The 27,203-nt window shown below is 33.4% G+C and overlaps 2 protein-coding genes and 1 long non-coding RNA gene across 9 annotated transcripts in view; all 3 read right to left on the reverse strand.

The window, feature by feature from the left end:
• Nucleotides 1–2,258: 2,258 nt before the first annotated feature.
• LOC129569534 (sorting nexin-12) lies at nt 2,259–5,982 on the reverse strand. Its single transcript, XM_055448419.1, has 5 exons — nt 5,181–5,982; nt 5,016–5,044; nt 4,782–4,888; nt 4,123–4,218; nt 2,259–4,016 (listed from the first exon to the last, which is right to left on the reverse strand). The coding sequence occupies exons 1-5, from the start codon at nt 5,216–5,218 to the stop codon at nt 3,786–3,788; spliced, it is 501 nt and encodes a 166-aa protein (XP_055304394.1). The 5' UTR covers nt 5,219–5,982; the 3' UTR covers nt 2,259–3,785.
• Nucleotides 5,983–11,068: 5,086 nt separating this feature from the next.
• LOC129569536 (uncharacterized) lies at nt 11,069–16,053 on the reverse strand. Of its 4 annotated transcripts, none has more exons than XR_008688048.1 (10): nt 15,799–16,053; nt 15,040–15,508; nt 14,750–14,974; nt 14,359–14,491; nt 14,171–14,293; nt 13,795–13,927; nt 13,510–13,731; nt 12,404–13,315; nt 11,622–12,322; nt 11,069–11,537 (listed from the first exon to the last, which is right to left on the reverse strand). It is a non-coding gene; the product is annotated as an uncharacterized LOC129569536 (long non-coding RNA). The 4 variants fall into 4 exon arrangements; XR_008688049.1 differs by having other exon boundaries at nt 15,040–15,178; nt 15,251–16,053; XR_008688050.1 differs by having other exon boundaries at nt 12,404–12,993; nt 13,070–13,315; nt 15,040–16,053.
• A 10,272-nt stretch (nt 16,054–26,325) lies between these two features.
• LOC129569538 (modifier of mdg4-like) overlaps nt 26,326–27,203 on the reverse strand; it is a 72,452-nt gene continuing 71,574 nt past the window's right edge. For 2 of the 4 annotated variants that reach the window (XR_008688053.1, XR_008688051.1), the window contains 2 exons: nt 26,661–27,148; nt 26,326–26,576 (listed from right to left, as the gene is read on the reverse strand). The gene's annotated coding sequence lies outside the window, so the exon portion shown is untranslated. The remainder of the gene's footprint in view (nt 26,577–26,660; nt 27,149–27,203) is intronic. The other 2 variants (XR_008688052.1, XR_008688054.1) reach the window with 2 other exon arrangements.

A 27,203-nucleotide genomic window follows, 5' to 3' on the forward strand; every position in this document is an offset into this window, starting at 1 on the left:
CACCAGCGCACCTGTCTCTCGCACCCAATCAGCCGTATAGCGAATCCGTACATTGAAATAAAAAACCAGATCCACATGCTCTCGAAACTGGAGCAGTCATAACAGTTTTGATTGGCTTCTATCTTCATCATCATCGTCGTCGTGATGAAAATGACAGCAGCACCAGCATACAAATTTCATTGTTGAAGGACTTCATCTCCGAATCGGAGAAATAATTGAATTTTACCCATCATCGTATGCGCTCACTTTTAAATTGCTTACCTTGTTATGGATAAATTGAATTTGATATTAAATAAATGCAGCCAACTGAATGCAACAAACTTTTCTTCAACTGAAAAACAGCAACCGTTTCGATTGCACTTTATTTCCAATCTCTACATCATCATCGAGTAAAAAGTTCGATGTGGGCCATAGGAACTTCTACCTGGCAAACTTCCCATAATCACATTGATTTAATCGAAAGCGTAAACAATATAACAACTTTATTTGAAAATGTTCCAATTTATTATCGTTCGAATTTCCCTATTCCGTGTTGTTGGCATGGTCGTGTGCACCGGCTGCATTGATTTGGCTGCCATTCAATTTGGTCGTTAGCTGAGCGGTACAGTTTGTGAAACGAGATGTTGAACATTTCCAGATGAGTTTACGGTCTGATTTTCGGTCACAGTAAAACTTGTTCCCATCATAAATCAGAAGTTTTCGTTGCAGGTTGTCGATAACTTTCTCTGGAACGATTTTGATTTTTGCCGTTTTTGCTGTCCGTTTTGGTTGTTTACGTTTCTTTGGCGCTTTGTTGCTGGAGTTTGCCTTGCAGTTGATCTGGTAATTGGAACAAGCGATTGTCGATGGCGACGTTGGCATAAAATTCAACATAAATGGCTTTATGTCTGTGTTTTAAAAAAAATGAGACAAATATTCGATGCAATTTCATTAGTTTTGATCGAACACGCAAGGATAACGGACAATGGACATGCAAGCAGGTGCATTGATTGAGAATTGTCATGCCATTTAATTAAATTAAATTAAATTAATTTTATTTGTTATTTATTCAAATTATCAATTGATCTCTATCATACAAAGCTTTATTATACAAACGAAAAAAAGGACATTGCACTACTTAATCGCTAAGGTTGATGGTCTTAGTTTTTGTACTTGTTCGATTGGACATTGCATCAAATTGCAGTTCTTAGTTTTATGCAGAGAAAATTACTGTTCCGAACATCTTTTGCCACATTTATTCAAATGACTCATTTACGGCCGGATCGTCTTTTACAAATGCCACCACGTCGATATGTACATGATTATCAACATCATAATATAAATCGTTCGGATTGGTTGTGATGTAAACTCGTGTATTCACCGGAGGTGTGTCATGCGAATGCTCTGTAAAATGATTGTTTGTTGTGTGTTAAATATAAGTTTTACGTATTGAAACAATGGAACATGTCCATATTTGTCGATGAGCTGAAAGCTAATCATTATGAGCCAATTAGAATTGGCTAAATTAATTACTTAACAGATAGTAACATAACCTGTAATGACGGGCAGCAGCTTGCCGTTTGGAAACAGTCGGAAACTAGCTCGACAGCGCTTTCCTTTGCGCTGTGAACAATACCACGTCTGATTAGTTTTTGTCGATAAAAATCGGTAGAACGTGTTGCCATCCACGAGAATCTTCTTTTTGCCACGTATTCCAATCACGTACTTCAAACCACCTTCGGGGATTCCTTTTTGGAGTAACGAGAAGGTAATAGGAAAAAGTGTTAGAAATCGAATCGCACTAATTTTTGTCAAAATGGTCTTAAATAATGGTCTTAGAATTTAAATTGTACGGAAAAACACTACAAAAAATCCTAGAATAAAAAAAAAAACTAGAGAAGCTCTTTAGATTTATCCATTTTCTACCAAGTGTTCGAAAAATCGAACATTTTGTATGGGAAATCGAACGCTTGGTAGAAAATGGGTTGAAATATGTTTGAACTATTTTGAACTCAAATGAATACAGTCAATTCTAAACAATTGAAACAATCATTTCAGTAATTTGATTTTATTTCTCATTCTGAATTGTTCAGTTACAAAAAATTATATTTAGAAAATGGGTCAAATTGATGCTCTGTATTAATCTCCGAATCGAAATCGTTTCACCTAAAATAGACGAGAAAAAAAAATGGAATAATTCGATTAGTCAAGTGTGAAGTGGAAAATTGATAAAATGCCAACAGAGTTGAATGAATGAGAAATGCAAAGGCGCGTCAATGTTCCTTCAAAAGTGTTCTTGCTGTATATTTCATTTTGTCCTTTCTTATTAAAATTACATATTAATTCAAAATACTTAGGCTAATGGCATACAATTTCGTATGACATTTCAAGGATGTGTGTCATATCAACGAATCCTTGCACAAAATTCAGCTTGCACCTGTTCAGTTTAGCCAAACGGTTTAACTAAATGTTTCTATTCTTTCTTTGTTTCTCTCTCAAAGACCTATGAATATTTCCAACTGAGACTTCGAACCAAATACAGTTTTGTTGTTGTTTAAATTAGAGTAAAATCTTAATTTGCTTCAATAGTATTTTTCTCTCTCTTCTGATCATGAACCGGTAAAATAGACATTTTTTTTACTTATTTCTTGCTAAAAAAACAACTTCCATTTTACAGAATATAGCTTTTTTGTGGTTGTTGTTGTTGCAAACGATTATGTAAAATGATTGTTTGTTGTGTGTTAAATATCAGTTTTACGTATTGAAACAATGGAACATGTCCATATTTGTCGATGAGCTAAGACCCAATCAGTATGAGCCAATTAGAATTGGCTCAATCAATTACTTAACAGATAGTAACATAACCGATTGGAACGATTCGAATTTGTTTGTATCGTTGATAAACATGATTAGTGAACAAATTGAAACAAAGTGTGGGCAAAGTCTTGGTTTTCATTTTAAATACTTTTTTATCTATTGAGTCACATATAATTTATTTAAACTTTTTTTTTTAATTTTTACTGCATTTGTTTTTTTCCTGACTTTTTTCTTTTCGCAATTTCAAAAGAACAAACTAGAAGATTCCAATAAATTTAATACTAACTATAAAACTGTCCCTTGAAATTCATTTCTTGTTGAAAAAAATTGTATTTGTCGGGTTCAACATTTTTGTTCTCTTATTTTAGATTAATTTTTTTTTCTTTATTCTTTAACAAAGCCAATTGGATAAAAATAAACTGGATTTTTTGAAAATAGAGTTGTTTTTTTCGTTTCAATTTGCGACAGCAACTGAAACTGTGGAAATTTGGCCAATTCCAACTTTTTCTGAGAATATAATTTTTTTTGTAAAGGAAAACAATTTCAAGTTGAAAATTTTGATTGAGATAGAGGAGATTCCGATATTGGTTTATTTGTGATTTGGAAGAAGCACGAAATGTTATGTCATAGCAAAATACTTGAATTGTGTTGTAAAAAAGATTCTTGGAACATTCGACTGATGATACCAAACAAAAGTCGAACCTGTACAATTTGTAGTGGCATTTTTGGTTTTCTCTTAAAACAAACGGTGATCAACGAAAAACGCGGTACATTTTGTTATTATTTTTTTTTCTATGGATCTCTCTGAGTTTGCATAATTATTATTTTTCAACGGTGTTAATTCGGTTTTCGGAATATGTTCTGAAGCAATCAAACGGATTTCAACTTAATGTCACACGAAACACACGAAACACACGAAACACATATGCATTGCGCGTTAGATTTCTGTATTTTGTTTGTTTGTTAGTTTAATTTACGGTTTCACACTTTTATGTATTGCGAATTTTGCCCGGCACGTAATTTTTATCGATAGTCGGTTCCTGTAGGAACATATGCAGGCATCGTTCGTTTTGGGCAAGTGGATGTCCGGCTATTTTATTGATAAAACTTTCAAGGCCCTTGCGTCGCTCTTCGATGAAATTCTCATCAAATAGACCGTCATCGCCACGGAATGGCATTTGACGTTTCCAAGCTTTTCCAGGCAATGCCGGCACCACAATCTATACACGCAAAGAGAGAAAACAACGTTGAATACCATTAATTATGAATCATCATGAAATATTTCCGTTTTGAAGTTCGTATTGAATTTTTCGGGATACTACTCACTTTGCTATCACGTTCCAATTCATTCCTAAGCCATTCAAAGTCACTGTAACGTCGGCGTACACTTGACTCCTTCACTTTGAATACGGGCAAATTCGTCTATGGAATACAAACGATAAGAATACAATGGGTAAAAAAACAACATTTTGAACAACAAATTTCGAATACCAAAAACCACAAATTTCTGACGCAGTTATGAAATAGACGATCGATGATTCATTGAAATGTCATAATGTATTAATTTTAGCTGCGTGCGAATTTGGAGGGAAATGCAATTAGCATTGTCATATTGAATATTCGAGAAGCCATATTTTGCGTTGGTCAGCACAAAAAAAAAATGAAACGAAGCGAAATATTTATATTCATAATCAAAAGAAACAATGACGAAATAATCGTCCGAAAGCCGGGACCAACGAACGAAATTGAAACGTACAACAGAACGGGAAAGTAGGCGAAACTCGTAACAGTTGGTGTCACTTGAAGCATAATGTATTCTCTGTACTAAGAATAGATGTGAATATCAGCAAATGAAACACCAATTTTTGTTGAGCATCAATTAAAAAAAAGCCATCCTCATATTTTCAAAAATGATAAGATTAACAACAACATCAGCATGCATATAAAAGAGCGTTAAACAGAGCGTGTTATCGTATCGTACTTACTCTCATGCGGACTTCATAGTCCGTAAAGCGTTTTTTTCCAGCTGTAATCGTGGTCATGGGATTAACAACGTCTATTTCCAAAAAGTTCGCAGGCACCGCATATGCATCTAAATGCACACAATAACGAGAGAAAAAAAATGAAGTGATATGAAATGAACGAACGAACGAAAAAAAAATCAATGACGTGTAAATGGTTTGGTGCAATTGTGAATAAACAATATATGTGATGCTTACCATCGAGCGTTTGTTTTTTGACATTGAGTCTGCAGCGACGAGAGAAAAAAAGAGAGAAAAAACGATATAGAAAAATTGGATAAGCAAACGATATGGCATTAAATGTCAAATGGCACTGCACTGATGTAGATTTCACCATCAATCTCAAATGACATGGTACTATACCTTTTGGTCGCATCAGCAGTACCGTCTTCAACCATCATTTTCTGCTAAATATTCCTTTCTGCTTTCGAATAAATTTACGTTGAACAATTCAATAAATCGTCTATAAAAAGAAATAACAACAAAAAAAAACCACTGAACACTGGCTCGTTTTACTGAGCGCTTGCACTCTCTTTCGCTCGCTGATTATGATGACCGAAAAGAAAATGATTCACTTGATATGTTGTGCACGATGTACACAGCATTCATTACACAATGTGTGTTATTTTTTTCTCGTCTTCTCTCTATGTGTGTTTTATGTTTTCTCTCGCTCTCTCTCGATATTTCTTTTGACAGACAACCGATGATAGTTTCACATTTAATACACAGTTCCAGTTTGATATCGCTGCTTTGAACAGTCAAATCAAACTGATTCACCACGACCAAATCAACTGAAGCAAATCGAGAAAAAAAACTGTAAAGCACAGAACTTATCAACACAAAGAACTGTTTTTTTTATATATATATTGTACAACCAGAAGTCACAAACTAAACTACAACTTTGCTTTTATTGCTGCGCTGCATCCGATTTATGGTTTTTATCCAATTATTTCGGCTTTTCACTTCTTACTGATGTAACCTTTTACGCTTTTATTGTATATTTGTTGGTGGCCATTTGACGGAAATTTACTATTTTAATTGAATTACAAGTGATAGGAATTATTTGCTTTTTTTCTTTTTTTTGCCTCTGCACTTCGTCCAGATAGCGCGTTTGTATGCGATCCATTGAATGTGTCGATGACTGACGTTTACTGACGCCCCGAATCGTACAGCAAAAAAAACCTTTGTAAATATTGCCGCAGCGAATTCACACCATGGCGCCATCTATCGTAAGTTGGGAGAAGTTCTTTTGGGTTTCGTCAAAATAAAATCAGTAATTCGCTTTACTTCTATGCTGATTAAGAAAAGAGAGTATGTTTCCAATGATTTGTCAAATGTCTCTACTTTATTTCATCATTCATTCTGATTTACAAACAAAGAAAAAACGTTAAAATTTTATTACGAAAAGGGAAGCAAATTTTACGAAAACTAAAATCTTATTTGGACCGATGGCAATGGTCAATCGACCAATTACACAGTACGCGACAATGGGCCTTTATAAGAAATATGAATATTTTCCGAATCGGATCTACTTCAAAGCAAAATTGAATTCTGATAACAGTTTATATGATTCCGCTGTTTATTTGATGTCAGTTAAGAAAATGAGATAACTGAATGTTATTTTCTTCATACAATTTCACATGCCTGACTGGTATTGCCAGTTAATAGGCACATGAAATATATTGTGGTTGAAAAACTTTGGTTTCACATGCAATTTCCTACAAGAAATTGAAGCGACGTGGATGTTCAGGGCTGATTGTACTTTTAAGTTTATCGTTGATATTGTTGACAGTAGAAAATAAGACCAAAAGTAAAAACTAAACGTAATTTGTATGTAAATTGGAAAGAATAAGCAGCAGCCTATTTCACCAAATGTTTTCATGAAAAGTTTACAGGAGATTTTCTTCTCAAGTTTTTTTGGTGAAACAAATGTATCTAAATGTAGCAATGAGAAAATCACAATAGAAACGTGAAAATATTCTCATTTTTTTGACATTATTTTGAGCGCAAATTTTAAATTTTCATTTATTTTTGAGCCAACCATGATGTGATCTCACATTTTTGTGAAAAAATCTCGAAATTTCAAGTTGGCGCTTAAAATAATGTCAAAAAAATGAGACTATTTTCACGTTTTTATTGAGATTTTCTCATTGCTACATTTAGATATATTTGTTTGACCAAAAAAACTTGAGGAGAAAATCTCATGAAAACTTTTCATGAAAAAATTTGGTGAAATAGGCTACAGATTTCTTATTGAATGTAATAAAACCAGCATCTAAGTAGAGACATGTCATATGCATTTGTCAAGAACAATCTATCGAAAGCAAACAGCTGATTAGGAAAATGAAAGTATGATGAATCTTCTTAATTAAAATCAAGCAATTTGAAGCCCTGATTTTAATTTCAATCAATTCGGTATCATATTTCTATCAAGAATTCACAATTTACCTGACCTGACAGATTTTATATCCTCAAACTTAATATTATTTCATAGTAAACCTTAATTCATGTACTGAATGTGTACAAAATTGATCTAAAAAAAGGTGTCAATGCAAAAAGTGATTTGATTTGAAATGGTCTAGAGGTTTGCATGCTTACGATCGAAGCATCCTTCGCAAATCCAGTTTCCGCCTGGACACTGCGGGCAATGCGTGATTATTTTGACCATATGTTTCTTGTACATTGGATCATTTTTCTTCTTGATACATTCAACACAAAAGCCTTTAACGCGGGTTCTTTTCACCATGACCTACAAAGACATGACAAACAACAATTTCATAAAATAGAAAGTATTCAATCGGTCGTTTGAATACGAGAAAAAGTCGAAGCATTATTCTTTTTTCAACTAAAAAATGTTTGCGATTCAAAATGATAATAATTCAAATTACAAACCAAGGAATGCCCAGTTTTAGTCCGTTTCAGCACATTCTCCGGGTTGAAATCCAATTCAGTCTTCATCAAAACTGGCTGTTGCACTCTGTACCGGGTAGGTGACCTAGGAATCCGCAATGATTGGCATTCCACGATTTTGATCCTTCCTACTGATTAAAACATACATCAAAATGGTTACTTTGAGAAATTTCGCTATCCAAGACGTATAATTCAAAACTTATGAGATAACCAATAATTTAGAACAGAAAAAATAATCGGACAAAAAAAACTATTTGGATAACTTTATTCACGCTTTATTCTTGAACTGAAAAAAAATGGTTTAAAAAAAATCAAGCATTTTCACTCCAAACAATGGCACTAAATTGTTTTTGTTTTCGAGGTTCATGGTTATGGACAACGTTAATGATTTGCAATGTTTTGCCGAGTGTTCGAACGCGAGCGTTGCATTTGTGTTTTCTGCCGTCGGCACAACGCCACTCGATCGAAGTGTTAAGAGCACCTTTGACTGCAGATCGTATGAATGGAAAGCCATTAACAACCAACTGGCCCTTGCGGTTGTAGGCATATTCAGCGCATTCATTTTCGGATGAATCAGACTTTGACCTCTCTTCGATCAGCATTGCATTATATGATCCTAAAAATATGAAATTTTCGTATTAGTAAAATGAAAATTACTCAATAAATTTAGTTTGATGTAAGTATTCAAATCGCCAATAAACTCAAAATAAACTTGTCACAAGATAAAAATTTCCCTCTTTTTATTCGTCAAAACATTTGTCTAAATTTTTTACTACAGTGTGTTTTTTTTTGGAATGTTTGTATATTTTGGTAATTAAGTTTTGTTGATTCAAAAACTCGTTGTCTCTATGGCATATCACTCATTAACGTCGTGGTTATGGTATGGCCAAACGACGTGAATGCTTCGCATCCCTTCGGTATTCTTGATTCGGGCACGAGCCTTGCACCTAAAATGGTACGACACACAAAAATGTTACGAAATTGATCATATCTTGGTGTATTGTAATATTTTCTACTTGGAATGAAATGAGTAAATAAAAAATTATTGAACTAACAAGTGTTTACACACGACGAATTGTTGATGTTAAATTAGCAGCCACTGTTACTTACCAGTGAAGTGTCACATTCACAGCAGTGAGCATGCGAATGAGTATAAACGCACACTCATACGATCAATGGCATACGGAATGTACGTGTATGTATGTATGCGTTATGATCGTTAGAATGCTCACTGTGACTGTGACACTTCACTGATATGAAACAGCTGATAATTCAACATCAAACATCTATATGGATAAGTTTAAAAATGGTAATAATTCAAGCTACAAACCCGATGGCCTGGGCCCGACTGCAACGCCAGTAGAGTAATTGCTTGGAAGAAGTCCATTTGCCGAACGAATAGCCATCGATGCGAATGTTGTATTTTCCCGGTTTGTTCATTGGTGCCATATCAATGAAGTGACCCTGCTCATTCACGAACACTCCTTGGAAAGAAATAAAATTCAATTAATAAACTTGAAAATGTGGTGAAAATCGGAAGGGGATTGAAATTATGTATACAAAATGATAGAAAAGAAAAACAAGGTATTCAATAAATGTATCAAGTGGTTTTATTTACAACGTGTTTACTAAAATATATCTATGCTAAGTATACTTTTCATTGAATGAATTCTATTCTCTTCATGGTCATCGAATATCTTACGCAATATTAGCCTGACGCAGTGTCATAGCCTTTTTGTGACATAACAAATGGAGAGAAATTGTCAATTATATGAATTCGAAATAAATGATCAAATTTGTACTCTAATTTTCTAATTTGTGATTGTGCTCATTGATTTTGACTTTGAGTTGCTTCAGTTCTGTATCATGTTCTTTTGATCGAACGCTTGCCCGGCAACCAGATTTGCGCCTAAAATGATGAGTCAACGAATAAAAATAAGTATGAAAATAAAATAAGTTGTAAATGTTGCTTTACCACCCAACGCAGCGCCAATAAATCCATCCATTCTTCACAGTATCTTTTGAGAATGGATACCCGTCCACGAAAAGTTTCCTCTTTCGGCGATCTGCAAAATATTCAATGAGGTGACCTTGTCGATTCCGATATATTACTGAAAATTAAAATGCATTTTATTGGTTAAAGTGTTCGACAAGATCTTGATTGGTTTAAATGCTACTTTTTTCTACTATTTCAAATTTAAAAAAATGACATTTATATCGAACACCTATCTATTCATGATATTTATTCAACGTGTTTATTAGGTAATTCCATTTACAAAATAATCTATTCAACTACATGGCAATATAGACAGTATAATAGAGCTGATTTTAATGATATATTTGTTGTTTCGTTTCAGTTTTGTTGGCATAAATGTTCAGAGTTTCGAGGCTTAAGTACCAGTTTGGCGTCTGCAATGAAAATCAAAGTATTTCTTTGTAAATAAATTTGCGACGTTCCAAGTGTTTTAAATAAATGTCAGCCCAACTTAACTCTTCAAGTCTATAAATAATTAGCTAATAAAAAAAATTGCATCACATAGAAATAAGAACCAGAATCTGTGTTCCTGTATCTCAATTATTGGAAAGATAATATTTTTTTTTAAATGTAAATAGATTTTGGCGAAAATCCAGATTTTTCAAAGAATATCCAGGATTCAAGAGATATAGTCAAAGTCTTGTCGAATCGTGTGGAATCGTTTCGAATATACAAAAAATATTCATAGCCTAATTACGTTGAGAGTGCTTCTTCAGAACATAAAGACATCCATTTCTTCATATATGGTAACTGTTTGATCAATTCGTGATTAATGTTTAAATTCGAATTTAAATTTTTCTTTCTTTTTATGAATGGTTTTTGTTCCGTGGTTGTGATTGAAATCGATCACCACCACATCCTTGGCATCTAAACAGTTTGTAGTACCTCGAGCTCGTGCCAAACATCTGTAAGAAAAAATGTGTGGTTTTTTAACGAACTTTTTCTTTAGATGATCATTGTTGATTAGCAGTGTGTGTTAGATGTACAGACCAAAATGTACCCTTTGGAAAATCCACTTTAAAATTAAAAACAATAGAAATAAAACTGAGTTCATCATACCCGAGTTCACGGTACTGGTTACACCGGTATATCGTTCGGCTGCCATACTCATTCGAGCGACCAAACACATATCCATCGATGATGAGTCTTATTTTACCCGAATCTGACACCTTGTATTCTATCTTGTACTTGAGTTTTGCTGCAACGATAAAATCAACAGAAATTTTGATTAGATTATGATGTGGATGCATTCTAAACCATCAACACATGCCAAATAAGAGAACATAAGGGAGGGTCAACGTTCTAGCAAAATCCTTTATTTTTCAATACTTATTTCTGACAGATGAATCATCTGCAATTTAACACTATTTCTGCTTGAACCAAAGGCGATAAATCAAAAAAAATACTCTTCGGTTTTATTATGAACAAAAATAAGATGAAAATGAATTATGAACGTCAAATTTTTATGAGTCAAAATCAATGCAAATTGGAAGTGTGTCAAGATCATGATTAGCGTTTAAGAATAGGAATCACTATGGAATATGCACCAAAAAGCAGTCAAGTAATATCATTGTTTTATTCAGTTCCAATTTGTGGGAAGATATTCATTCGACGCGTCTCAAACATTTGGTTCGGATTTGATTTTAATCACTTTGAGTTTTGCGACAGGTGTTTCCTTTCGATGGAGTTCTGCTGTGTGAATGCCATGGTTGTGATTGGCATCGATAATTTTGAGAAACGTTTCATCAGCGTTCATAACACATTTGGCTGGACATCTATGAAAAGAGAAAAATAAATTACCAAACAAATCGCAAGAGTGTTTAAAAAACAACTACAGAAAGTCAGAGAAAAAAAATTACCCCAAATTTCGATACAAGCGACACCACCATGAGTAGGTTTTCCGAATTCCAGAGCCATATCTATAGAATTTATGTCCAGCCACCATGAGAAATCGATTGCCTCTCTCATTGGTTTCTATGTACCAATTTTGATTTGGACTTTCACTCGATTGATCGTTTCGTTGGCCAAAGGGAGTTTGCACCAAATATTGACCTAAAATATTTATAAAACATATAAGTTAACATTGTTACAAACTATAAAGCGCATATTGGGTACAATTGATTAAAATTAAAATTCAATAATGAAGAAAAGGAATTGGTATTTAATTGTGTTGCTCAATTGGAACAATTTATTAATTGCCTATGGTGTAGCTTTATTTACTGTACAGCGAATATATATTTGGATTTAAGCCTAGTTCATCCGTCGACAAAAAAAAATCTTGCAAAAAATACTCCAAGTTTTATTGACTAATAAATGCGCAAGGCTAATATAAAAAAAAATCACGAGGATTTTTTCTGTTGAGTTGTAAACTAGGCTTTAATTAGTGAAAAAAGGTTAAAATGCGTGCATGATTCGGCGTAGTTATGCGTTGTGTTCTTCTTTAACTTTCGGTGATTGTTTTGGTCGTGCTCGTATGTTAGTGTTGTGGCCATGATTGTGGTCAAAATTGATGATTCTCAAATTGGTTTCATTGGCATCCATAATGCACTTTGCTCGACAACTATAATGACAAAGATTATCAATTGGTGTGTTTTCAGCACTGAAACCTGAAAGATTCAAAATCAGTAAAAACAAATCCTACCCAAGAGTCTGGTAGTGGTGACAATACCAATGATAACTCTTTCGAACTCCAGAGCCATATCTGTTAAATCGATGGCCGTTCACCACCAATTTTCGACCGCCTTTATTATTGCGCTCACAGTGCCAATTCACGCCATGAATAGATTGACCTGGACCACTATTTACATGTGAACCGAAACTATGGCCTGAAAATATAAATCAAATTGATTAGAATAAACAATTATTTAATTTGAGACTTTTTTGCTCTGTAAATATGACGGGAACTGAAAAGGCTCATCAATAAACGTCTCAAAGGATAGTTATTCATTTTATTATGATGATACTGAGGTATTATTTAACATTCACTGAAGAATTAACCATGAATAATGGCATAATAATTTTTCATTACAATATAGCACAACACGTTGCTAGCAAATTATTGCTGTAATAAACTTAATTAATAGATGTGAGTAAAGAAAGTGATTTTTTTCCGTCAATGAAACAACTGCCAGTTGTGGTGATAGCTATTTTGTATTCATTCCATGGTTATGATTCAAACTGTTGAACTTCAATCGCTTCTCGTCAACATTCAATGAACATTTGGCCTTGCATCTGGAGAAGAGAAACAGATTTGTTACTATCATAATATGATGAATCAGATCATAATCAGTGCGAAAAGAAAACAAACCCCAACGCTTTGTAAGTGGATCATTGGCACATAGAATGAAGAAAGAAAAACTACCGATTACTTTTAAATTTTAATATATGTATAATTTCGTGATTTCACCTTTGTAGCATCTACAGAGGTATTGAACGACCTTTCGGCCTTTTCCTGTGCCATATCTGTGGAACCTATAGCCGTCGACAACAAGAATGTTTGAACCCCGTTTACTCTTTTCCATCCAAACTTTCGGTTTGGACACTTGTTTGGAACCTGTAACGATTCAATAATGATAAAAACACACACAATTAAAATAGAAAACTCTTTGGAATTGCTCTGAAAAGTCACCAAATGTGACAATAAATGTGATTGAATAAGAAAACGTACTCAAAACATTGAAAATATTTATTGAAATTCAAACAAAGTTATTACGATGATTGATGTCTGCATAAAAAAATTGGAAATACCAAATATTTTTGAGACGAGTTTATTAGAAAATTCTTTGGTTTTTTTTTTCATAGATATTTGAAGTCATTCAGCTGCCATCGATATCACTGTCACTTCAAAAAGTACTCTCCTTTTTTGGAACAAACGATTGTCGTTTGATTGTATTCACACCATGATTGTGGTTGAGACAATTGAACAAAAATCCCCCAGTTTCAATATTGTGACGACATTTTGCAGGGCACCTTGAAAGAGAACACATATCGTTACCACAAATTCACCGATTTTATCATCATATGAACATCTACCCTAAAGTTCTGCTACACCGGCACACATAGTACTCAACGTTTGGAGTAGCTTTAATTCGATGAAATGCGTGGCCATCGATGACCAATACCAAATGACGCTGACCTTGTTTCCATTCGATTTTCGGCTCATTCACTGGAATTGAAATTTTAGTTTAGATTAATGAATGAATCTTTGATTAAACAATTTTTCTAAGTAAATGTTGTAAATATGGCTATTTTAGATAATACGGGCACAGAATTTGAATGAAATCTTTATGTTTATATAATTTCGTTTATTATTCTATTAAGTAATTGTTTTTTTTCATATTTGTTTGCTTTACTCAGGCTTGATTCTTTAGAATTACTTTTGGATTTGTTTTCAAAATTTTGAAAATACCCTTTTTAAGATTGCGTAGCCATCAATCATGGTCGTTTCAATGTATTCACACCATGATTGTGATTAAGACAAATGAACATAAATTCGCCCGATTCAGGTTTATAACGGCACGTCGCAGGACACCTTGAAATTAGAAAAATATTCATTATTACTGATTCATCATTGAATTGATGAACATGAAAATCTACCCCAAGGCATTTTTACACCGGCATATATAGTACGTAACATTTAGTCCAACTTTTTTCTGATAAAATTCGTGGCCATTAATGACCAACAGCAAATTTCGTGTCCCTTGTTTCCATTCGATTTTTGGCGCATTGACTGAAATCAAAATTTAAATAAAATGAATGAATCTTCGGTTGAACCATTTTCCAAGCAAATGTTTAGAAAAAAAATTGAATTTTTTTTTTTGCCAGAATAAGACGGTTATTGAATTTGAATAAAATTTATATTTTCATATGATTTTTTTGCTATTCTACTAAATAATTTTGTTCATATTTGTTTCCATTAAGTTAAGACATTAACATTTCTTCTTGAATTTTTCTTTTTGAAAATATTTAGCATGGAGTTTGGACCAACTTTTTTCGTATGAAAATTGTATCCATCGTAACTAGTACCAAATAGTTTTGGCCTTGTCTCCAGTCATTTTGATTTTTGGTAAGACGAATTATGAATTTGAATTAAACTTATTTCTATGCAAGATCAAGTTTATATTTCTTGGATGAATTCACGCCATGATTGTGATCGAGACAAATGAACGAAAATTCCCCAGATTTGGGTTTATAACGGCACTTCGCAGGACATCTTGAAAGAAGGAATAATAATCATTGTGATTGATTTACTATTTGATTGTTGACATGAAAATTTACCCGAAAACTTTTTTACACCGGCAAATATAGTACGTAAAGTTTGGGCCAGCATTTTGCAGATGAAAATCGTGACCATTGATGACCAATATCAAATGGCGCTGGCCTTGTTTCCATTCGATTTTTGGTGAGTTGACTGGAACTAAAATTGAAAATAATGAATGAATCTTCGATTAAACCATTTTTCCAAGCAAATTTTAAATGAATGAAATACTTCTTTTTTAGCTAGATTAGATGAATTTTGAATTTGAATTAAACTTATTTGTACGTATGATGTCGTTTATTTTTTATTCATAGCTATCTTTGTTAAATTGTTAATTCATTGAAATTCCTTCTAGAATTGTTCTTTTTGAAGTTATTTAGATCGTAACGACATCAATGTCGTTTGGATGAATTCACGCCATGATTGTGATCTAAACAAATGAACTGGAATTCACCGGATTCAGGTTTATAACGGCACTTTGCTGGACACCTTGAAAAAGAGAAATACAATCATTATGATAGATTCACTCAGCCTTTCCGATCATGAAAATAGTAAACAATACAGCGGCACCTGGGTTCTAAGTGCAATGTGTCATACTTTCAACGTTTGAACTATTACAGATGCATATTTGTTACAGCAAGCTATGTGCATGATTCTCTATTTCTCCAACCAGTCAGGCCAGGTGCCGCTTTATTGTTCTTCTTCGACGTTTTCTATCTATTTGTACATACGATCAGAGAGGCTGAATTCACTATTTATTTTATGATTTAAAAATTTACCCCAACGATTTTTTACACCGGCATATATAGTATGTAACATTTAGTCCAACTTTTTTCTGATAAAAATCGTGGTCATTGATGACCAACACCAAATGTCGTTGGCCTTGTTTCCATTCGATTTTGTGTGCATTGGCTGAAAATAAGATTGAGATAAATGAAGGAATCTTCGATTAAGGCATTTTAAAATTGAAGCAACAAGACAAGATAAGGAAGAAAAATATACTTTGTGATAATTTATTGCATAATAGCAATGAAATTCTTCGTGATAATTCGAATTTAAAATAAACTCATTTTAGATATAATATATAATAATATCAATACTGTTTTTAATTCGTTTTAATGGATTAATTCCAATATATCGAAGGAACATTTTAAGTGACTTTGCAATTCAGTTGCTTTTCCGAATGATTGTAAATGTTGCGTTGTTGTGAATCATCGTTGTTGTATACTTCATTTCATTCTGTATCGGATGTATATCTTGACGAATTGGGAAAAACTACATTTGGCTCGTGATTGTGCTGAAGGTTATCGAGCAAGAGTTCTTCCGTTACCACGTCACGGCGACATCTTGCTAAACATCTAAAAACAGATCCAAATTGAATATGATCTAATATGATGTCAAAGCCTTCAGTTTCAATTCTATAGAGGCTTAAATACCCTAAGGATTACATACCTCATCGATTTTCGATAACGACATTCATAAGATACGACTTTTCGATCGGGACCAAATCGATGAAATTCGTAGTCATCAATCACCAAAATTAAATGTCTTCGACCTCGACCTTCTTTCCATCTCATTTTTGGTGTATCTATCACAAAATAATAACCATATTCAGACGTTCACATTTAACGTAAATAAAATTGGATTACAGATGAGATCAGATTTTGGTGATGAAAATGAAATATCAATGCCATATTAGAGTTTAAAATTTATTCGCGTGTTTTTTTTTCGTAGTAGAATTAGTGATTCTGTATAACAATATATTTGGTGCAAATAAAAATCTCCTAATTTTAATTTTTTATCGATCTTCATCAAAAAATACTTTGGTCAAGTTGTTTTAATAGAATGTCACAGCTTAACATTGGCGCTTGTTCGTATATATGCCGTGATTATGGTTGAGACAGTCGAATATAAGTGCCCCAGTCTCCATATTACGGCGACACTTTGCTGTACATCTAGAAAAAGGATGAAAAAGTGTTAGTATTGAGTTCATTTATGAACAAAGTCAACTTTACCCCAGTGATGAACGGCATCGGCATTGATAATAGATCATCTTTCGATTGGGGCCATATTTGTGAAACTCATGTCCATCAACCACTAATTTTAAATGATTTCTTCCGTCCATCTTTAGCCATTGTACGTTGGGCTGATGTGCTGAAATGAAATTTACTGAATTAAACTATCTTTGAAAGAAATTAGTTACATTCGATTTAACTCAATGATTGCGTTTAGTGAATGCATTTTTTCACATCTCATTTATTTTCGAGTAGTTTTGATAGTGTTGTCACAATAAATTATTCAACATGAAGCTGAATTATCTGTTAAGGTTTTTTTTTTAATTTTCTTGGATACGAGAAAAGGTGGTCATTGAGAGAATTTCATACTGAAAGAATGGAGAAAGAGAAACATAATCTAGGTAATCATAGAGTTTCGTCGTTTCTTTCGCTTTGGAGGATCAACACCATGGTTGTGGTAGAGATTTTCAAACAGAATATCACCGGTGCCTTCGTTGAATTTACATTTGGCTTGACACCTGTTGAAAAGAAAAAGGCACATTGAAAAAAAGGGTCGAAAAAACTGAGTATTGGTTTGTATTAATTCAAAAAAATGTGTAATTACCCGCGGCGATACCGGTTACAAAGCCAGCGTTGTTTCATTCCCGCACCATATCGGTAAAATTGATAGTCATTAATGATGAGAATATTTCCACCTCGCTGACTGGTAGTAAAGTACCATTTTGGCTCGATTCCACCAGACGCCGAATCTATTAACGAAGAAAGGCAATCAAAATGAATTCACAAAAGTGATCTTGCATCAAATCTAAACAAATCAATAGACTTTGTATTTACAAATCAGGGTATTTGTATTCAATTCCATTTATTAGGCAATATGTACTATATTTCAATTTAATATTTGTGCATAAATCAACCCTGCTTCCAATAAAATAATAGGTTTCAATGAGGAACTATAAAAAAAAGTGTCCAGGAAGTAGATTTTTACTAGAGGGAAATTTAAAGAATGCTAAAGCTTGGAGTTTCAAAAAAAATTGCAGCTGCGATGATGTGTGAGTTTGAGTATATATTGTGAATATAAATTGATAAACGCATTGGAGACGTTTAACGTTGATATCGCTTCACAAGACCATGATTATGTTCCAGCGACACGATTTTCAAGCCTTTAAACGATAGCTGACATCTTGCTTGACAGCCAAGCGTAGTATACTGATTGCAACGATAATAAGTTACAACACCATGGTGACTCATGCGAGTGAATATGTGGCTATTGATGCTTAATTGCCTCTTCCCTTTACCACTGTCGATGAACATTATTGCATTCCCGGCCGAATCAATGAATGGCTTTGAAAAACCGAATTCTGAAAAAAAGAAAAATACGAGAAATCGTTAGATTTTTGATGGTTATTATTGACAACTTGAACATAAATGAATGGAAAACATTAAAAATATAACACATTTGTAAGAATTTGCGTTTTTATTCATTTAATCTAGTACAATAAATCAAAACAAAATCATCAGAGAGATCATAGGATTTGTGAGTGGAGAAAGCGATGAATGGAAAAAATGTTCCGATTTTCAATAATACTTCCGTTGCCCGAATGGCATTGGACCATGATTATGGTTGAGATTCACGAATTCAATCGACTTATTTGTCGGATCCGTTCGACATTTTGCTTTGCACCTACGAGAGAAAATAGAACAAAATATTAGAAACTATTCTATTCACTTCCAGCATATTTTATGCTACCCAAAAGATTGGTAATTTCCGCAAAACCAGTTATTGTAGGTGGGAGAGCTCGAGTTATATCGATGAAATTTATAGTCATCAACCCACAAAACGGATGAGCCCACCTTCTTTCGACTTGGCTCAAGCCACCATTTGATTCCGAATGTCATAAACGGTCCTGTCATGAAAAGAAGTTCCAAGACGATTAGTATTGAAAACACAAACACGATTGCAATCATATCGATTTGGAAACAATCTAAAAAGTATGAAATATAAATTCGATTCTGTGCACGTGTTTCGATATAGTTTTATTTCTTTGTTTAGCAAGCTTATTTTTCAATAATCAACATTAATGATAAAAAATTGTGAATTTTCCAAAAAAAGAAATAAAAATGATTGATTTTCAATATTTTTCAACACAAAAGTGAGTCTGATGATCCCATTTAATGTTTCATTCACCGATAGAGATCGTCAATTGTCAATTCGCATCTTAGAACATAGGCATTCCATTCGGCAACGGATGATTATGTTGATGATACAACAGTACTTTGTTTTCATTGCTCGCATTGATCTTTGATCTTGCCGTTGCCTTGCACCTGTTTACACAAAGCAAAAAATTTGAATATTTTGTAACAATTTCCAACAAAGCACGTGCTTTGTTATCCATGTACATGAATAACTTAACTTACCCAGTTTGTTTTCGAACCTGTAACGATTCAATAAAGATAAAAACGAAATAGAAAACACTTTTGAATTGCTCTGAAAAGTCACCAATTGTGATACAAAATGTGATTGAATAAGAAAACAAAAAAGACGAAACATAGAAAACGAACGAACGTACGTACGTTGCAAATCCAATAAACACCTTTTGGGTCAGATGAACGTTTGCTGAATGCATAGCCATTGATGTAAACCTTTTGGCGGTGGCCTTCATTACCTATTTGAATGTAATGCCCTTGATTGTTCCAGAATCCTAGAACGAAAAATACAGCGATTTCATTAAAATTGTATATCCAAACGCATTCTTTTGTCTGAAATTTGCTGGTGGTCAGCAATTTTGATTCAGCATATTACAAAAAAACTGTCGAAATTTTATACGTGATAATATTTATTGATAACATACTGGTGCAATCATCATATTCATGGCACACACGTGTAATAACCGATTCATTCGGTTTAATGGAATTTAAAGAGTTTAATGCATAACAGTAAAATTGTGACCTATTCGGAATCATGGAAGATGTGGTTGCTGTATAGCACTTGACTTTTTTCTATATAATATTGTGTTTTGGTATTTTTAAACCCTGTCATCCCTAGCATGCTTTATTCAATGCAGCTGCCATCATCAGTACATGTGGCTCATCCTCTTGTGCTGTATTCGATTTTCTTTTAATTCGGTTGAACTTTTCATATGTTCAAATTTTTTCGCTTAATTTTAGATTCACATTTTCATTCAGTTTTCATTTCATTCTTTGTTCAATATTTTTTTTTTCAAATTTGCTTCAATATTTTGGTCCGCATATTTCGTTTCAATACTACTTTCGCTGCTGTTGTGTCAAGTATAACAAAAAATGTTATGCAAATCCAACGTTGCTTTTTTTCTACTTCTTTAGCAGTAACAAGTACGAAGTCACAATCATATACTTGTTGAAATTAATGCAAAACGGAGGTCAGTGTTTAGTGTCTAGCATTTTGTCATTTTTTCTATAGATAAAGAACATTTTCATCGTCATTGTTATTCGCCTTCTTTTTTCCCGAATTCTTGCCCGTATTCTTGCCCGTATTCTTGCCCGTATTCTTGCCCGAATTCGATTGGTTCCTGTTCTGGTTGGCCTCTTCGGCGGTGTGGGTGTGTTCTGGTGTGGTTGTTGTTTTCAATAGTTTCATTTCGTTGGGACCAGCTATTGAACGGGCTCGAGCCTTACAGCTGAAAGAATAAAAGATTCCATTAGTTTTGACATTGCAAAGAAAAACCATCATATGAATTTACGTACTTGTATTTCCTATTACTACTACAACGCCAATAAATATATTTGCCCGTGCACTTTTCCTTGCGGTATTTGAATCCATTGATGGTGACCGTTACCTTTTGATTGTCAGTGTCTCGCGTAATGTTTATACGATGACCTTGCTTGTTGAGATATTCTGTGTTAAAATATAAGATCATTTTTATTAGAATACGTTTCGAATGATTCAATAATGAAAACAGAAAAATTGGTGTGGAAGTAAAAATATAAGTAAATGGATATGGACAGAAAGGGATAAATGTTAACAAATAAAAAAGCAAAAGAATATGAGAGAAAAATGGTTTTATTTAAGATTTTTTGGTATTTAGTAATCTGAGTCATTCATTTGTGGTTTGGAATGATAGTGGTCGCCGTTGATTAGTTTTATGTTCTGAAAACCACTGCCATCAAGCAACGATCGAGCTGACGCATGACACCTGAAATAAATGTACGGGAAAAGTGTTAGCAACTTTCCTTTTTGTAATCAATCGTATATTATAAGCATTTTCTTGCGGCATTTGCCGTTTAAAATACATACGTTGGATTTTTACACGACCAATAATTCCATTTCTTTGTTTTGTACCGCTTTCGAAAACCATAACCATTTATGTAAACGACTTTGCACTGGCCTGCCAGAACCTCGATGTAGTGTCCTTGCCGATTGTAAAATGCTGCAATGAAAATTTTGCATTCGATTAACAAACCAATAAGCACTTTTATTCATTTAGGTATGATTGAAAATATGTATTTTCGAACAATCGGGAAAGAAATAGAACAAATAGTTTCATCTATGTATCTTTTAATTCACTGTTTTGGTTTTAGTTTCATTTTGGTACAATATTTTTCATAAATCATAACTCGTTAAAAATTAAATGGGTTATTTTTAATTGGACCAATTGACGGTCTTTCGTTATATTTTCTTGGTTCGGTTTTTATTGCTTGAATGTCGGTAGCTTTCGATAAATGTCCAGTGAATGAATGCTTGGTGCCTGTGTGCACACCATGATTATGGTTTAGGTCGAGAAATTTTATGGAGCGACCGTCTGCACTTGTTCGACATCTAGCTGGGCACCTTTTAGAGAAGAAACAAAAAGTAATTCAACAATAAAATCATGGAATAAAATCTATCTAAAATTTTCCATATAATGACCGAAAGGGAAGCAAAAATATTCATCAATTCATTGATAATACAAACCCTAAACTTGAGGCTAAGCGGCATTTCCAGAAGATTTGTGTTTGTTGGCTGTATTTTTTATAAAATTTATGATCATCGACTACCAAAATTTTGTTCAATTTGCCTTGTATGTACTTGACGGTATGCTTTACACTTTTTGCTGCTGCTGCGGCTTCTTCTGCTGTTGCCTTCGCTGTTGCTGCTGCTGCAGAATGAAAAATCAATGGATTATTGTAAATGTCCAAAAAAATGGATTTTAAATTTTGTGTGGACTACACACTAGTTAGTTGGACACAACATCGGAAGACAGCACATCACTAGCTTACTACTAATACTTCGGTAAGTCATGCCTGGTACAAGACATGTTGAGTAAAACGCTAATTGTTGAACAAGTGTCTTTATTCAAATGGACAAAACTTCATTCAAGTTCAATTTTTCTTGTTAGTCGTTCGTAGTTTCTTTCGTGACTTAAAATGTTGTGCTGTGTATGCAACAAGCATTTTAAATAGCAGAGCAATTTCTTCCGATTCCTTCTTCGTGGATTTTCATACTTCCATTGTTTTGTATTCGGATGTGGATAAGATGCGGAAGGGTATGAAGAAAAAAAACTAAAAAGTCTCTGGAATCCTGAAATAAACAGTCGATTGATGGAAATCTTGATATAAACAATGCAAAAGCTGATTGCTTTCTGAAGCTCGCTATTTCAATAAAAACCCTCGGAAAGAAAAAGAATCTATTCTTTTGACTTTTAATTTATTCTTTCTTTTCCCAGGAAAAGTTAACATAAAAGATAAAAAAAACAAATATTCATAAAGGAAATCTAAAATTTGCTGCTATAAATATTGGAAAAATATCAAAATCAAGACATAGCTGCCTAAGTGTCTTTGCGTTTGTATCGCTGTATGTAGCCATGATTGTGTTCTAGAGATACAATCTTCAGTCCTGTTGGTCCAAATTGGCATCTAGCCGAGCAGCTGAGATTTTTGTATTGATTACATCTGTAATACGTCACCTTTGCGCAGAAAGACATTCGCGTGAAATATTGATTGTTAATGATCAACTGCCGTTTCCCGCGCAGACCTTCAACGAATTGAATCATGTTGCCTTGAGTATCTAAATATGGTTTGACATCGTTGTAGTCGAGATCTAGATTTTCATCTGTAATTTGGGGAAAAAAAAAGTATTAGTTTTCACGTATAAAGGTATTTGGTAAAAATGCGACGAAATGAACAAATACTCGAAACAAATCTTTGGAAAATGGGTTTATTTTTGTAGTTTTAGTTTAAACAAGAGATCAATATTCAAAACAGAAACTAAACAGTTGGCAGACTAGTTGAATATAATCTCTTAAATTCAGACATTTGGCCAATCAAAATTTCAAAGAGCACATTTTTTTTTCAATGCGTGCTATAGTTTCACATGTAAAAACCAATCAATTCGAGAAACAAAACCATTACGAGTCACAATCACTGGTCAATATGTATACGTATTACATGTTAATGTTTGTCTGATGAGTAGTAAGATATTCTCTGTTTATCGTTTTGACTTTTGCTAAAAAAAATCTAACTTCATTTAAATCATTCGATCAGGTACATGGTTGTGTTGCAAGTCAACAAACTTCGTGATCTCACTATCAACGGTGGTTTGGACTCTTGCTTTGCATTGCCTGAAAAGAAACCAATCACTCATTTATCATTGAATAATTTCTATCCAAGTCGAAGAAGATTTTGTAAAATCTAGATGTTTATCAATCAAACTTGAAAAAATTACCATTGGCTGCGATATTTGCAGCAGTGCCAGTAAATTTTGCCGCAACTTAAATCTTTTTGATAGAATTTGTATCCGTTAATGAACATGTGCATGATGCCTTTTTTGTTAACTTCGAATTGAACGTGTGCACCGAGCTGCGCCCCAAATGGATCTGCAAATATGTGGATTATCATGTCGAAATGATCGTTAATATGGTTTTGTAAACATCTGATGGAAAATGCTAATGATAAAACACTCATTATTTTAACATTGAAACATTTATTTTCTATTTTTTGCAAAAAATTTCGTTAAAAAAAAGTCCTAAAATCACGAGTTGAACTAATGATTGTGGTTTAGGTAAAAAAAAATCACAAAATCTGTAATTTCGTTGTTGATGTTACATCACTTCTGCATTCAAATCTTGAATGAGTTGATCCATGCATGGTTGTGTTGTAAATTGACAATTTTCGTAATTTCGCTGTCGACGCTAGTGAACTTTTGCCTTCCATCGACTGAAATAGAATGAAATGATTTGTAAGAAGAAGAATCTTTAAAGAATCAATTGAATTTACTACCTTGGGCTATTGTATTTGCGACAGTTCCAGTAAACTTTATTTCCAACCATTTGCTTTTGATGAAATTTGTATCCATTGATGAACATGTGCAGCAAGCCTTTTCAATTTACTTCAAAACGAACATGAGTACCGAGTTGCATATCTGCAAATGTTAATTATCGCATTAAAAATTGTATTTTTTTTACGAAATTTACTCTAATATTCATTCAATAGTCGATGGCTATTAATAATCGAAAATGAAAGAAAAAATTCAATATTTTAAAATCAAGAAATTTATTTTTCACCAATCGCTTCATTTGTGCATTTAAGCTGAGTGTTGAGCTAATGACATTGGCCTAATGATTGTGTTGAATGTTGACAAATTTGGTGATCTGGTTGTCGAAGTTTGTTTGAACTCTGGCTTGACATCGACTGAAAACAAATAAATCATTTGGAAAATGAAACAAAGAGAAATTTTCAACAAAGTTAAATGATTTTGATTCAATTTCCATTAATTAGATCGATTTTTGTTAAAATACCTTTGACTAGATCGATATTTGCAGCAATTCCAGTAGAATTTTTTGCCAACGATTTGTTTTTGATAGAATTTGTATCCGTTTATATACATGCATATGATGCCCTTTTTGTTTACTTCATATCGAACATGTGCACCAAGCTGCGCACCGAATATATCTGGATTATATATGTGAAGAACAAAAATTTTAATAATTTGAAATAATGAATCAATTTCTAATCGAAAATGGAAGAAAATAAAACATTTATGATTTTGAATTCAAGTAATTTATTATCCACTTGCATCGAATTTTTCGAATCATTTGTGTATATGTATCAACACCTTAGCTAATGATTGTGTTGCATATTAACGAAATTGGTGATCTGATTGTCAATGCTAGTTTGAACCCGGGCTGGGCATCGGCTGTGAAGAGATAGAGAAGAGGAGCAATCATATGAAAAGGGACATTTTACATAGAAAGTTTCCATCATCATTGCTATTTAAACGGAAATTAAGCGGTTAAGTACCTAAGATCACGATATTTGCAGCAGTTCCAGTACAACTTGCCACCGCCACGATCTTTCTGATAGAACTTGTACCCATTTATAAACATGTGTAAAAAACCCTTTTTGTTTTTTACGAAACGAATGTATGCACCGAGTTGCGCATCGAATATATCTGTAAATATTGAAGAACATTTGATTAACATTTATCTTTTCTCAATTCATTGCATTACGAATGCCGTTTGATATTCATGGATGAATAATGAGCCGATAATTCTACAGAGACCACTGAAATTTATTCGAATATGCTTTAATTGAATACAGAATTCGTTGTGCGATTAAAAGTGCGTTGAGTATTGAACTACAGAGTATTGATTAACATGAATGAAAAGATGTAATTATTTTAGCTGTCCTACTTAGTGTGCATTATTGCAAGTACACAAACTCATACAAATTCATTAAAATGATTTTTTTTTTCTCCATTTTTTCCCTCATTATTGCCGCTCAGTCTTGATTCGACTATAATCTGGAGTGTGATTGTGAGTAGGGTTCAAGATTTGAATTTCCGCACTGTCGTAAAACGTTTTGAGACTGGCCGTGCACCTGATTGAAATGAATATGAGGAAAAAAGTAACATATTGAAACATTAAATGGTATTTAGTTACAACTATTTTTATGAACAGAAACTGGTATTAACCAAAATTATGAAATGGAAGACAAAATGAAAACAAAATAAAAAAACAATAAAATTGAAGTGATTGTTTTACCCAAGATGTTTATACTCTCTGCATCTAAAAAAATAAAAAAAATTATGCGAACATTACTGCGTGTTTGATAAAAATATCATATAAATAGTATGGAATAAATAATACGCTCTCTTCACCTCCAGTACATGAAATTCTTGCGTTTGCTGGCATGACAGAAATTGAACCCATTGAAGCATAACGGTGAATTCAGAAGATTTGGTATGTAAATGGCAGCAACTGAACGAAAAACAGATAGATTTATTAGAATCATTCAAAAATGATTGTAAACAATTAATGAGTTAATCCAGTCAAATCAACATTGTTCATGGGGGTTTTTAGTTTACTTTATTCATTTGATATTGCTAATAAAATGGAATGAGAAAATTTATTCTGAGTTTGGCTTTGGTTCGTCATTTCTTGTACTGTTTGGTGTACGGAATATAATGTGGAAAAGCATCGTCACATATTCATCTGTACGGTTCGAATTTGTTCATTCATCCGTGGCTATGTTTAGCATTCAATACCTTCAAATTGGCATTATTGAGATCGGTTTTGATCGTGGCTTTGCAGCTAAAACGGAAAAAATTTCAAAATTAGCATATTTAATACAGAGTCAACAGAGTTAAAGAAGAAGAAATGAGAGCTATTTGTTACCACCGGCTTTTGAAATGTTCACAACGCCAGTACATGCTGTTATAATGCAATTTGCTGTGAATAAATCGCCATCCATTGAAAGTAAGCACCACGTGTCGTTTGCCATTGATTTGCACCACTCCGACCATTGGTTTCGATACACCTAGATTGAAAAGTGAGACATAATTAGTTTGATTCTTAGCACATCATATATCTTCAATTTGCTGTTTTAGAAATGGTATAAAGAAATTTGATGAAAATGATCAATGTTGTATGATTTGAATTTTTATTTATTGACAGATTTTCATGTTTTTACTCCGATGAAAGAGACATGATATGATTGAATGAATCATCTTTTTTCCTTCGACTTTTGCTTCGTTTTCTCTAATGCAAACAGACGCTTTGCCTCACCACTCGCTCTTCGCGGTAGAATGGCTGGATGATTATGTAATACATCAACGAGTTCAATGTGTTCATTTTTACCAATGACTCGAGCCTTGGCTGGACACCTGTTTGAATATTGAATTTTAGTACCGAATTCGTGGTGTTACCATCATGGTAATA

Source organism: Sitodiplosis mosellana, unplaced genomic scaffold, assembly GCF_009176505.1.
Source record: "Sitodiplosis mosellana isolate CC-2019 unplaced genomic scaffold, AAFC_SMos_1.0 Smas_scaffold_38, whole genome shotgun sequence".
Classification (NCBI taxonomy): Eukaryota; Metazoa; Arthropoda; class Insecta; order Diptera; family Cecidomyiidae; genus Sitodiplosis; species Sitodiplosis mosellana.

What these genes read in the sequence shown, in the direction of transcription:
- LOC129569534 (XM_055448419.1), bottom strand. Translation starts at nt 5,218, where the DNA reads ATGATGGTTGAAGACGGTACTGCTGATGCGACCAAAAG. An exon ending in CAAAAAACAAACGCTCGATG is followed by an intron (nt 4,889 to 5,015) that starts GTAAGCATCACA and finishes GTGTGCATTTAG; the next exon opens with ATGCATATGCGGTGCCTGCG. An exon ending in ACTATGAAGTCCGCATGAGA is followed by an intron (nt 4,219 to 4,781) that starts GTAAGTACGATA and finishes TGTATTCCATAG; the next exon opens with ACGAATTTGCCCGTATTCAA.